A 14,321-nucleotide genomic window follows, 5' to 3' on the forward strand; every position below is an offset into this window, starting at 1 on the left:
TGGCGGAGCCGCGGGCGCGCCGCGAGGAGGCCGTGCGAGTCGGGCGGTTCCGGCGCCCGCGCTGAGCCGCGGGGGAGGGGCGGGGGACGCCCGTGCGGCGGGTGCGTCTGCCCTCAGTGAGGCGGGGCGCGCGGCGGACGCCCCCGGGCAGGGGCGGGAGTGGTGGAGGCGCCGGGCGGTTGGCTGTGAAAGGGGCGGTGAGCGAGCTCCTCTGGTCTCCAGGCGAGCCTTGGCCTCCCTAGCAGAGACGGGGGGAAGCGGCGGCGGCGGCGGCCCTCGGGCCGGCTGGTGAGGCGATGGCGGCGCCGGCCCCGGGGGCTGGGGCAGCCTCGGGCGGCGCTAGCTGTAGCGGCGGCGGCGGCGCGGGCGCCGGCTCGGGCTCCGGGTCCGCGGGGGCCGGGGGTCGGCTGCCCAGCCGGGTGCTGGAGTTGGTGTTCTCCTACCTGGAGCTGTCCGAGCTGCGGAGCTGCGCCCTGGTGTGCAAGCACTGGTACCGCTGCCTGCACGGCGATGAGAACAGCGAGGTGTGGCGGAGCCTGTGCGCCCGCAGCCTGGCAGAAGAGGCTCTGCGCACGGACATCCTCTGCAACCTGCCCAGCTACAAGGCCAAGGTGAGGGAGCCCCGGGCCACGCCGCTGCCCCCAGCCCCGCTCCTCCGCCCAGCTCTCAGTCCTTCTCATCTAAGCTTCTGGGTCAGACGCCTCGCCTCCCTATCCCGCCTTTCCACCGCTCCAGTCAATACCTTATCTCACCTTCCCTCTCCATAAAGATCCTTTTAGGATTGAAGTTCTGCTCCTTAACCCATCCTGCTTCCGTGATACACTTTTTAAAGGACCGGACGGTTTCCTATCCCTGGTTTCCATCACTCATTCTACTTTCCATAGCCTTTCCCCTTAAAGACAGACCATCCCCATTGTTGTACCAGTACTCTCATCCTATTTTTTTCTCCCTGCCCTCCAAATAGGCTTTATTAGATCATCTCGGCTGCCTTCACATTGGCTTTGTTTCTAAGACTTTTGCTTTCAACCCACCTTTTCCAAGTTCTGATTTATAACCATTTTTTTCTTTATTTTCGCACAAGTTCTCTTTAATTCACTCCACTATGTTTCAGGCTTATAAGTGAGTGTGGTCCTAGGCATCCTGCTAACTTTCAAGATATAGGCTTTAATAGAACATCCTCCCATCGGCGCCACTTAACCGTCATAATACTGCCTTTTCCCGCTGTTATTGGCTACTGCCTTGCCAACTTTTTCATAGTCCCACCTTGATGGTGTGTCTCTTCTGTTCTATTTGTCATCTAACCTGCTGATTCCGGTTTTGCTGCCTTTTTTCCTCATGGATTCTTGTGCATATTCCTGCCTTTCTCATATACAAATAGAAATGTCAAATGACAGGTTATGGTAGGGCTGAGAGGATTCTTTAGGCAATATAAACAGAAGGCCTCAAGCTTGAGTTCAATTGGATGGATCACAGCTATTTAGTATAGCCGTCACCAAGAGCATATGTGAGAGAGGATGAAGTCTGACCTAGAATGTAGTAAACATAAAAAATATATTAATAACCAAAACAGGAAAACATCCCTTTTTAATGCCAGACTGCCAATGGGGGTCAGAGGCAGAAGTAAATTATTTTTTCCACGTGAAATAGATGTAAAATTTATTCTTCTGTAATAACGCAGGTTTTATTTTAATAAGATAAGGAATGTTGCTGTTAAGTATGTCAACTGTCAAGTTGTTTTTCTATCAAGTGAAATAATGTGTTAATTTACTAGGACAATATTTGTACGTGGTAGATGCTCAAAGGATACTAGTTGTAATTTATATAGCAGAGTGCAGAAGATTGCAGTTTTGTCCTGCTTTGCCTGATAAACATGTAGGCTTCATAAGTTTTATTTAGTTTTTATTTTTCCATAAAGTTTATTGTTTTTACTTATTTTCAATTAAGACATTTTTGTAATTGGTCTGTAGTAGATATGTTCACGATTCAATATTCATATAATAATATGTAATAGATAATGTGTTCATGTGAGTCAACATTCAAAAGAAGCAAAATAGTATAAAGCAAAATGTCTTCATTTTGCCCTTGTCCTCCAGCCACCCCGTTTCCCTTCTTGGAGGCAGCCTGTGTTACCTATTTCTTTTGTATTCTTTCAGAGATATTTTAAGATTCTTAAGTTTACTTTGTGTGTCATGCTACTACGTGCACTATAGGTATTGTAGACTTGTACTAATCACACATTCGTTCAGATGATGCAGGACTTTTCTTGAATATCTTGAGGATAAAAAGATTAATTCAAAAGAAGTCAGAGAGCTTAGTAAGGAAGTTCTCAGTCTAGTAGAGGAGAAAAAAAATGTATAGAAAGAACTAACACATAGTAGAAATTGCTCCTAATTGTTAGAGGTATAAAAATATATATATACTAGAAGTTGAGTGAAAGGTTTGAGGTTGAGATTGTATTCAAGCTGAATTTTAAAGATGAGGAGGATTTGAACATTTTACTAAGAGGAAATATCCTGCACAAAAGCAGGACAAGAGGAAAGGAAAGGCTTTGTACAGCATATATTTTTATTTAGAAAAATATGAGTGCCAAGCACTATGCTCAGTTTTGCAGAAGTAAGGTTGAATAAAAACAGACACAAACTCTTATAGATGTCTTGCCTTATGGAGCTTACAATCTAGTGGGGGGAAATGGATATTAATCAAGTAATCACACAGTTGTAAAATTGCAACTGTGGTAAGTACTATGAAGGAGTGATACATGGTGCTCTGAATGTCAGTAATGGAGGATTTGACCTAGGAGGGTCAGGGAAGGCTCTCTCTGAGGAAATAATGCATGAACTGAGACCTGAAGGATAAAGATAAATAGGCCAAAGAGAGAGAGAAGAGCCTTCCAGGAGGGAACCTGATGAGTATGAGGGACAGAAAATACATCATTGTGGCTGGACCATGGAGAGCAAAGGTGAGGCAGGTTTGAGATAAGATAGAAGAGGTGGACTGTGGCTAAACTCAGGGGAAGCCATTTTGAATTGTAAGGAAGAGGGAGTTAGGAGAGTCAGGTTTGGTAATATGATTATTTTGCATTTTTAAGAGGTTATTTCTAACTTCAGTATGGAGAACAGATTGGAGGAGGACCTTAGAAATATGGGTAGGTGAATTAGGAGGTAGGTAGTGGAGGAGATGAGAAGAAATTTAGGAGAGATTTAGAAAGTAAAATCTACAGGAGCCGGCAGTAGATTTGAAATAGGGGTGAGGAAAAGGGAGGAGCTAAGGATGACTCCTAGGTATCTGGCTTACATAATATAGAAATCACCTGGACCAGATTTAGGAGGCATAACAATGAGTTCAATTTTGGTAGAGTAGAATTTACAGTGTTTTTGAGACATCCAAGAGATTTCAGATAGGCGGCTGTTACAGTTTGGAGCTTAGGGGAGAGTAAAGAGATATAAAATAGTTTAGTTAGACTGAATTGAAGTTGTGGGATATATGATTTTAAAGGTAAGCTGAAAGTAGATGTATCATGGAGGTCCTTGAAATGCAACCTTCAGTCTGTAGTTTGGGCTTTGTTCTACAGTTGGAAGCCACAGAAGTTTGAACAGAGGAGTGACAGAGGAGCTGTGCTTTAGAAAGACTAGGCCGTAAGATGACTTGGAGAGGGCAGAGGTTAGTGCCTGTACTAGAGGTACTTAAGGCCTGAGTAAGTGTATAGAAGGGAGAGGGGGATGGCTAGGAGAGCAATTCTTTGTGCAGAGAACAAATCCACATAGGTGGACAGCTGACTAGGTGAGTGAGATGAGGAAGAAGGAAGAATGAGGTGGGATTTCCAGGGAGCCTGGGTAACTGCAAGAAGAATGGGAACAGGCTTGGGATAGCACAAAACCGGAAAGTATTTGGAGTTGTCAATCATTTAGGATTTGTCATCTTTTTTATAAGTTCATATTTTACATGTCACCAAGTAACATCAATTTTTCTAGTCATACTTAGCATCTAACTATAATTCTCTAAATTTCAGACTTAGGTCCTAAACTAGATATTAAGTCTGTTTGCTATAACATAAAATCCAAGTTGTGCATGAAACTGTGAGACAGGAACTATAGATTATTTTTATTTGTTAATTTGTGTATTTATTTTTCCATTTCATTGGAATTTTTCAGTATCCATCTCTGAGAGATAAGAACACAACATAATCACAATATCATTATCACATCTAAAATGTAAAGAAATTAACAATAATTCCTTCTTGTTTTTTTTTTGTGTGTGTGTGTGAGGAAGATCAGCCTTGAGCTGACATCCATGCTAATCCTCCTCTTTTTGCTGAGGAAGACCGGCTCTGAGCTAACATCCATCGCCAATCCTCCTCCTTTTTCTTCCCCGAAGCCCCAGTAGATAGTTGTATGTCATAGTTGCACATCCTTCTAGTTGCTGTACGTGGGACGTGGCCTCAGCATGGCTGGAGAAGCGGTGCGTCGGTGCGCGCCCAGGATCCGAACCTGGGCCGCCAGTAGCGGAGCACGCGCACTTAACTGCTAACCCACGGGGCCGGCCCAACAATAATTCCTTAATATAAAAAAGGCAGTGTTCAAATTTCCAAGTATCTCATAAATGTCAAATGTTCTATTTTTAATTTTCAGTTTATTTAATCAAGATCTATATAAGATTCCTATGGCAAACAGTTTATGTGTCTCTTAAGGCTATTTTACTCTACAATTTGACCCTCTGTCTCCCTCACCTCCCACCCCTGCAACTTATTTGTTGAAGAAACCAGGTTGTTTACCCTGTAGTGTTTCTTTCAGTCTGGATTTTGCAGATTTCATTCCCATGGTGTTGCTTAACATGCTCTTCTGTCCTCTTTATTTCCTATGGAGGTTTGATCAATTTAGGTTAGATTAGATTTTTGAGGGGCAAGATATTTTTTACTAGAATCGAGTGGTTGAGGTGTATACAGAATCAAGTGTTGTATGGTGCAGACTATCGTGAGTAGGAATTCAGGAGAGAGAAATCAGGGGGATTGCGTAGTCCTGGTAAAAGTAGCCTAGTGGAGGTCGTAAGACTGGAGCAGGTCCTAGAGGATATGTGGAAGGAGAAGGCAGTTATGATATTGCAGACAAGAAGAACAACATGAAGTTAGAGAGGGAAATAGGAGGAACCGGATCTGGAGGGCTTTGCAGGCCAGGCAGGGGGCAGAGGTAGGATGGTCACCAAAAAAGAATACGGTAAAGGATCAGTCCAGGGTAATAGGAAGATGTCATAGAAGTTTGAGGAAGAGGTTGTAACAGTGTCAATATGACAAAGAGAATAAGAATAGAGAAAAAGCAATTGGTATGTACAAGAATTGGGGAATAGGCTTAGGTAAGTATTAATTAAATATTTTATAATGAGTTAACTGTCTTGATAGTAATCTCTTGAGTTATTTAGGCCATACTTAATATTTGGGGGACATTTTACTCCCCCACTTAATCCTATTCTTCTGATCTTTTAGGTGCTTACAAGAGTATTACAAATAGGAACAGGTAGGAAAAAATGTAGGACTATTTCAGCTTTACAGCCTCCTTATGAAAACATGAAATACCTGAAACAAGCAGGCGTTTTTTTTTTTAATCTCTGCTGTGGAGTGCGACAGTGAAACAGTGAAGTACCGGCTAATAGTAAATGAACACTGGGTGAGGGGACTGGGTGCCTGACTTCTGTTTGGGGCTCTTGCTCTAACTAGCTGGTGACTTTTAGGTCTGTGTCCTCATCCCTCAGTTGTGCTAGGTGACCTTTATGGTCCTTCCTAATGCTGAAATTCTATGAATCTAGAGTTCATTTCTCTGGTTAACTAAAACAGTAGATCCCAGCCTTCAGCTGCTTTTGGGTAGTTTGAATAAAGTAAAGAAGGGATTTTTAAAAAACGTACAAACCAAAAGCTTTGAATTATTAAAACGTGAGGAATTATTTTTTGTGCAGAGTAGCAGTTTTCATACTGTCTTTATTTTGGAAGCTTAAAAAACTGGTAACTACTGAATGTCAGCTAATCTGTCCTATCACTAGTAGCTGCTCTCAATGACTATCTCTTTATAAATTCTAGTGGTTGCATTTAGATGCTATCTAGGGGATTATTTGATTTGGTAAAATGAGAGTGGTGCTGTTTTAGTGTATGAGTAATACCTAGCAAGGAGGCTGAGGATCTAAGATAGTTTGTGGTTATTAAAATTTTTCAGAAACTTTAGAGCAGCTATGACTAAGTTTTCTATTTTACTTAAAATAATCTGTTTGGTGACAGCATTGCCAACATGAAAACTGTGCATCTCTTAACTTTTTGATAAAAGAACATCAAATATAAACAAGAGTATTGAAAATAGTTTAATGAACCTCCCTATACCTATCACCAGGCTTTGCCAATGATTAATTCATGGGCAGTCTAGTTTCGTGTTTCCCCCACCCACTGTCCCACTCCAACCCTGGATATTTCAGAGCAGTTCCCAGATATCATTATGTCATCCATAAACATTTCAGTATTATCTTATAAGGATTCTGTGTATATCTTCTGATATTTTAAGAAGTCTATTTGGAGAAATTATACTACGGTTTAGAATTTTGGTCAATAATGAAACAGTTGGCAGTTATTTTAAATGTTATATGATTTATTATATGTTAATATCCCATTTTGAAACTTTAGCCATTTTTTGGAAATACTTATTGTATTATTTAAAAATATATAACTTTATTAATAGTTTAAAAACATGTAGCCTAAAGTTTGAGTACTTTTTTTGTTTAAGAAAAATGAAATTTAGGGCCGGCCCCATGGCTTAGTGGTTAAGTGCGCATGCTCCACTGCTGGCAGCCCGGGTTCGGATCCCGGGCGCGCACCGACACACCGCTTCTCCGGCCATGCTGAGGCTGCGTCCCACATACAGCAACTAGAAGGATGTGCGACTATGACATACAACTATCTGCTGGGGCTTTGGGGAAAAAAAAAAGGAGGAGGATTGGCGATGGATGTTAGCTCAGAGCCGGTCTTCCTCAGCAAAAAGAGGAGGATTGGCATGGATGTTAGCTCAGGGCTGATCTTCCTCACAAAAAAAAAAGAAAAGAAAAATCAAATTTCTATTTCTTTGGTCTGTTTTTTATCTTTTCAGATACGTGCTTTCCAGCATGCCTTCAGCACTAATGACTGCTCCAGGAATGTCTACATTAAGAAGAATGGTTTTACTTTACATCGAAACCCCATTGCTCAGAGCACTGATGGTGCAAGGACCAAGATTGGTTTCAGTGAGGGCCGCCATGCGTGGGAAGTGTGGTGGGAGGGCCCTCTGGGCACTGTGGCAGTGATTGGAATTGCCACAAAACGGGCTCCCATGCAGTGCCAAGGTTATGTGGCATTGCTAGGCAGTGATGACCAGAGCTGGGGCTGGAATCTGGTGGACAATAATCTACTACATAATGGAGAAGTCAATGGCAGTTTTCCACAATGCAACAATGCACCAAAATATCAGGTGAGAAACTGGATATTTTCTCAGATGTGGGCCTTTGTCAAATCATGACTTAATTTGTTTTAAATTTACAAAATTTGTTAGAGCTTTTTATGTCTTTTTGGTAATTTTTAAATAAAGACTGTAACTGGCCTTTTTTGTTACTCTAATAATAATCTTTTAGTATCTCAGTATTTGTTTTCTAATACATATTTGACTTTGAGCAGTCCATCTTTGCTCTAAATCAGAGGTTGGCAAACTTTTTCTGTACAGGGCCGGATAGTAAATATTTTAGGCTTTGTGGTCCATATGATCTCTGTCATAACTATTCAATTCTTATTATAACACAAAAGCAGCTGTAGATAATATGTAAATAAATGAGCATAGCTGTGTTCCAATAAAAGCTGTTTATGGCTGCAGGCCAAATTTGGCCCAGGGGCCTTAGTTTGCCAACTCATCTTCTAGATTTTCATCTTTCCTATATCATGGCATATCCAAATCTACTTTTTCTAGACATCTCACCGCCACAAATGCGCCTGTGTGCAGGTATACACATACTCACCCTCTGCTACTTATTAATCTGTTTGTGGATTCAAAGCCTCTGGAGGTGTCAGTGATTTCTATAAACACAGACAAGTTCAGGCAAACTACTGCACTTTTTTATTCTTTCATCTTAGGCTTATGCCATACTCATTTGATTCTAGGGTCAAAATTATAATTCCTATTTGTAAAAGCTATATGATTACCATAGATTTAGCAGAGTCTAAAACAATCTGAAAAGACTGTTAAAATACTCTGATGAGAAATTGGAAATTTTAAGGAATTAGAGATTGCGTATTTCGGTGGAACGTGTGGCCTGAAAGCTCTAGCCTCAATAATGACCTCAAGTCAGGCATACTAAAGTAGAAGAACTAAAAATATACCTCATTTCTTGAGGTATAAAAGCCTGGAAGGATTTTCTTTCATAGAATCCTTTCTTCACTGTCCTTTCAGGCTCTGCACTTACCCTAAGGAGAAGGGTGTTTGGACTTAATAATCATTGAAGATAAAGTCCTGTGACCAGCCTTGTGATGATTTTTAGTGAAAGTCCTTTAGTCTTTGTTTTTCAGAAAACATACTCTGTATGATTTCAATCCTTTTAAATTTATTGCGACTTATTTTATTCCCAGCATATGATTTATCTTGATGAATGTTCCATGTGTGCTTGGAAAGAATGTATATTCTGTTGTTGGATGGAATATTCTATAAATGACAGTTAGGTCAATTTGGTTGATAGTGTTCAAGTCTTCTATATCCTTACTGATTTTTCTTTCTACCTATTCTATCACTTACTGAGATGAGTATTGAAATCTCAAACTAGACTTGCTCATTTATCTATTTCTTCTTTCAGTTCTGTCAGTTTTTGCTTCATGTGTTTTGGAGCTCTGTTATTAGGTGCATATACATTTATAATTGTTTTATCTCCCCACCAGATTAACTCTTTTACCATTATGAAGTGACCTTCTTTGACTATGGTAATATTCCTTTTCTTCAAGTCTATTTTGTTTGATATTAATGTAGCCACTCCAACTTTCTTATGCTTACTATTGCAAGGTCTCTCTTTTTCCCCATCCTTTTTACTTTTAATCTGTCTTTGTATTTAAAGTGCATCTCTTAGACAGTGTATAATTGGGTCTTTCATTTTATCTAACCCAATCTCATAATCTCTGCCTTTTGATTGAATGTTTAATCCATTTAAATTTAATCTAATTGTTGGACTCCTTGATATTGTCCTTGTCTCTGTGCCTCTGGAGAAATGTTCTTTTTTTTTTTTTTAATCTTTTTTCTTTCTGTTTTTTTGGATTGGATAATTTCTGTTGCTCTATCTTCAAGTTCATAGATTCTTTCTTGCCATTTCAACTCTGCTATTAAGTCAGGCTAGTGAATTTTGGTTATTGTGCTCTTCAGCTCTAGAATTTTTATTTGGTTCTTTTTTTATAGTTTCCATTTCTCTATTGAGATTCTCTATCTGTCCATTCATTAATACTAGATTTTTCTTTAATTCTTTACACATATTTATAACTGCTTTGAAGTCTTTGTCTGCCAAATCCAACCTCTAGGCCTACTTGGAGTCAGTTTCTATTGACGGCTTTTTTTCCCCTGAGGATGAGTTGTACTTTTCCTGTTTCTTTTTTCTTTTTTTTTTTTTTTTTTTGTGAGGAAGATCAGCCCTGAGCTAACATCCATGCCAATCCTCCTCTGTTTGCTGAGGAAGACTGGCCCTGAGCTAACATCCATTGCCAATCCTCCTCCTTTTTTTCCCCCAAAGCCCCAGCAGATAGTTGTGTGTCATAGTTGCACATCTTTCTAGTTGCTGTATGTGGGACGCGGCCTCAGCATGGCCCGAGAAGCAGTGCGTTGGTGCGCGCCCGGGATCCGAACCCGGGCCGCCAGTAGCGGAGCTCGGGCACTTAACCGCTAAGCCACTGGGCCGGCCCCGTTTCCTTTCATATCCAGTAATTTTTAAATTGAAAACTGGACATTGTAGGTAATATGTAGTAGTAACTCTGGATTGTTTTTTTCCTCTAGAAATTGCTTTGTTTTTCTGAAAACTATAAAGTTTTCTTGTTCTAGTAGGCAGTTAACTTGCCTGGACTCAAACTGTAAACTCTGTCTCCCACATGGTGTGCAGCAGCTCATGTCTTTTTCAGGTTTTTTTGGCTTCTAACTGCTGCTTTTTCAGCCTGATTCCCTGGGGGTTTCCCCTGTGTCTGTGTAATATAATGGTCACACAAGGATTTGGGCAGTTTATCCTCAGATTTTGGCGCTCATCCTCTTTGTGTTTCCGTTGCTTCTGGAGTTCCTTCTTTAGGTTTCTAGTTGCTCTGCTATCTCCAGGTTTTGCCCTCTGACACCTAAAGCTGGTAAGACGTCTGCTTTCTGCTCCCTGTGCTGTGAGCATGCTATATGCTCAGTCAAAGGTGAAGCACACTTGGAAGTTTCACCATTAGCCATTCTGTCTTCTTAGTGTCATCTTTGGTAACATAGGGATAATTTCTAGGATTGATATGAGGATTCAATGAGATAATACAAATAAAGCACAAAACAAATACCCAACAAAATATTATCTTTTCATTTCTATTTTTTTGTTGTTACTGTTTGTTTTGTTGGTGGCAATGTGATGATGATGATTAGGTCCGTAAAATGGGGTATGAGTTAATCTGTGAGTTGGGCAAAGGGAGGAAAAAAGCAGATATTGGTAGTTTGTGATAGGAAACTGTGTGATAGGAAATACAATAAAGGGAAGTAACAGCAACAGCAAGAGTTATCATAATTGGTAAGTAGTAAATTATGATTTTTAATTGCAAACGTTAGGACTTTCTGCTTCCAAGTATATAGATGCAACAACTTTTCATAGATGCAAATTATAAAGATAAAACATCCTTATTTCTTTGCTTACTTTTCCAAATGGAAAGATAACTGGATACATTATGCTTCCAGTTTAGATTAACAATCAGTGCTGCTGTTTTTATAATAAACAAATGTATCAGAGCAGTGGCCTACAGAGTGACTATTTAATAAACCTATTGTGCATCTTTAGTATCTATAGTCAGATTTGGCTATTCATGATTCTGCAAGTTCCACATTGTACATAGAACTGTTTTGTAAACTTTAAAGGCTGTTTTATTATAGTAATTTTTTGTTGTGGTAAAATATGCACAACAATATTTATTATTTTAACGATTCATAAGTGTACAATTCAGTGGCATTAAATACATTCACAATGTTGTGTAACCATCACTACTGTACCCCCAAATTTTTCTTCATCCCCAACATAAACTCCATACTCATTAAATAGTAACTCCCCATCTCCCTTCTCCCAGCCTCTGGTAACCTCTGTTCTACTTTCTGACTCTATGAATTTGAATATTCAAGGTGCCTAAGTGGAATCATACAATATTTATCTTTTTGTGTCCGGCTCATTTCACTTAGCATAATGTTTTCAAGGTACATCCATGTTGTAGCATATATCAAAATTGCATTTCTTTTATGGGTGAATAATATCCATTGTAGGTATATACTATAGTAATTTTAAAAGGTTATTTGGATAGCCATTTTCTGGTAAAATATACCAAATTATGGATTTTAGTGGTAACCTTCTTAAAAAAAGCGTGTAAACAGAATAAGTAAAATCTGGGGATTGTTCGGGGGAAACATTTAAATTTTCAGTATTCAATGTAGATCCCATGCAAGTCTTAAATTAAAAAAAACTATCAAAACAACCGTTTGTGATGAAATTGATGTGTGTTCTTTCTTCTAGATGTTTCTCCCTGACCAAAATACTCTTCTTCTGAAAAGTTCTCTTCTGGTTTTTCTAGATAACTTTTAGGATGTATATTCTTAATAATATTTTCAACTTGTTGATTTGTATCATGTTTCTTCTAGCTATGCCCTTGGTGGGTTTTCTTCTAACCATTTTTTGATGTTTCTTTGCAGATAGGAGAAAGAATTCGAGTGATCTTGGACATGGAAGATAAGACTTTAGCTTTTGAACGTGGATATGAGTTCCTGGGGGTTGCCTTTAGAGGACTTCCAAAGGCCTGCTTATATCCAGCAGTTTCTGCTGTATATGGCAACACAGAAGTGACTTTGGTTTACCTTGGAAAACCTTTGGATGGATGACAGTGGCTTTCTTGGGGTGAAAGACAGAGTGAAGGAGATACCTACTTGTGGAAAGTAGAATCATGAAGCGACAGTGTCATACATGCATGCCCAAGAAACATCCTGAAAAACACATGAAATTGTTAACTGGAGAAACAGCTTTACAGCCGAGATTATCTTAGTGTTTCCTCTTTCTACTGGGCCAGAAAAATCCTCAGGGTTGCAGTTGGTTGAGTGGGCAGTTGACATATGCATGTTGCAACAGATTTTGTCTCTAAGTTAGCAATGTGTTATTTCCAACTTTTAAGGTGAGATTTTAGAGATGCTATCAAAGGGATAAGATAAGGAAATAGCAAGATTGTTAAGTAGTGTGTTTGTGAAGAAAGACTGATCCTGTTTTACAACTGCCTGTTTTTTCTCCAGACCCTTTTTTCCAGCCAGCTTGACTATTAGAAAAGTATGAAACTGGTTGGATTTTATTTAATATTTTTAATATATTGAGAAGCATGGTCTGCCTGGACTGCACTTCTCTAACAGTGAGATGTAAAATTGTGCAGCTATTTTAAAAGTTGTATATACAATGTGTGTGTAAAAAAAACTGTATAAAAAAACCACAGGACAAAGGAGTTGCTTTGTTCTAGTTCACTTTCTTAAAAACCACTACATGGTACAAAATTAGAATAACATTTAGGGACAATTGGATACAAAGAAGAGGATTTTAAGAGGAGATGTGTTGTATTGGCTGATTTTGTGTTATATTTGGTTTACAGTTTCCATAGCTATTACAGTCTTTTTTTTTTTTTAATGATCAAAATTATTGTAAAGATCTCTCAATCTCCTGGCTAACGATGAGGGAAGGCAAATCTATTTCTAATCATACATAGCATAAATCAGTAATAATAATAATGATAACGTGCATCTTACAGTATCTGGTTGTATTTTTTGGCCTTCTGAGAAAGTGTCTCATAACAACACAGAACATTGCCATTTGCTCTTATAGGACTCAAATATGAAAGCTGTTAGTTACAGACCTTAGGAAAAGAATTGATTAATGGTCCCTTTATTTTGTAACTTTATAATGCTGCAGATATTATAATTTTTTTTAAATTTCATATTGTTTACATCATGCAACAATCTAAGCCTCAAACTCTTCATTGGGGTTATCAAGGAAATGTTTACTCATGCACCTGGAAACAGTGCCAACCTGAACCCAGGTTAAGAATATGTTCTTAATCTCATTATAGATAATTGCCCCCATGGGACTTGAAATGAAACACCTTGTGCTGAAAACTTCAGGTTGGCAATATTTTGAAGGTTTCATTGTAGAAGAGCTTAACATTAATTCCTATTCTGAATTTTTGACTTAATAAATATGATTTCACTAATACTCTTTCAAATTAATAATCTAACATACATGAGCTGAGATTTTCTTTTGTTAGAAGAGAAACAAACATCATCTTTCTGTATGAACGTATAAATTGTATGGTTTCAGATACATCTTTGTGATAAGAATTGACTAAGGCAAGTGGAATCTTTGTGCTTTTTAGGTTATTGCTGTACGTATGTTTTGTTTTAAATCTAATAAAATTAGGGACAGCAAGCAGCTGGCTAGGGTTCTTGGGTTGCTCCTTGAGAGTTAAGATTATCAGTACTCCTATGAAGCAGGGGATTTCAGTCATGAGCAAAGATTTGTTTTTGCCATCTGACAGGTTTACAAATATTTATTGTGTATTTGGGATGTTGCTTAAAGGTGAAATCTGTCAAAGACCCTTTTTGATATCCATGTCAAGAAGAAATCTGGAAACCACGTTGAGTAGCACAGAGTGAAATTATATGTGAGATGTATTAGAGAGTATAGCTGCTACAGAAATGGACTTTTCTTGGTATAGAACAACTCAATTTCGCCAAGTTTAAAATTTAATTAAAGAAGAGAACTAGTTCAGGATGAAGATTGAGCTAGTTAGAAAACTATAAGGTCCTTTAAGCACTTGTTTCTTTTTCAGATTGTGATATAGCCAATTGCAAGAGCTTTGGTGAGAGTTTTGTTTATAACTTCTGTTTTGTCTTATTGGTAAACATTCATTTGTAACAAAGTTTTGAAGGTGCTGAATGGAACACAGAAACACATGGTTATTGCATATTGAACCTAGAATTAAATAATTGCCTAAATATTTAAAAGCCATTCTTATCTCAGAAATTTAAATTTCCTAATATCGCATTTGCAAATTTTAT

The 14,321-nt window shown here is 38.8% G+C and overlaps 1 protein-coding gene across 1 annotated transcript; it reads left to right on the plus strand.

Moving 5' to 3' along the window:
- Positions 1–171: 171 nt before the first annotated feature.
- On the plus strand, positions 172–13,875 carry FBXO45 (F-box protein 45). Its single transcript, XM_058556028.1, has 3 exons — positions 172–611; positions 7,116–7,472; positions 11,925–13,875. The coding sequence occupies exons 1-3, from the start codon at positions 297–299 to the stop codon at positions 12,108–12,110; spliced, it is 858 nt and encodes a 285-aa protein (XP_058412011.1). The 5' UTR covers positions 172–296; the 3' UTR covers positions 12,111–13,875.
- The last annotated feature ends 446 nt before the right edge of the window (positions 13,876–14,321 follow it).

This window comes from Diceros bicornis, chromosome 15 (genome assembly GCF_020826845.1).
Source record: "Diceros bicornis minor isolate mBicDic1 chromosome 15, mDicBic1.mat.cur, whole genome shotgun sequence".
Classification (NCBI taxonomy): domain Eukaryota; kingdom Metazoa; phylum Chordata; class Mammalia; order Perissodactyla; family Rhinocerotidae; genus Diceros; species Diceros bicornis.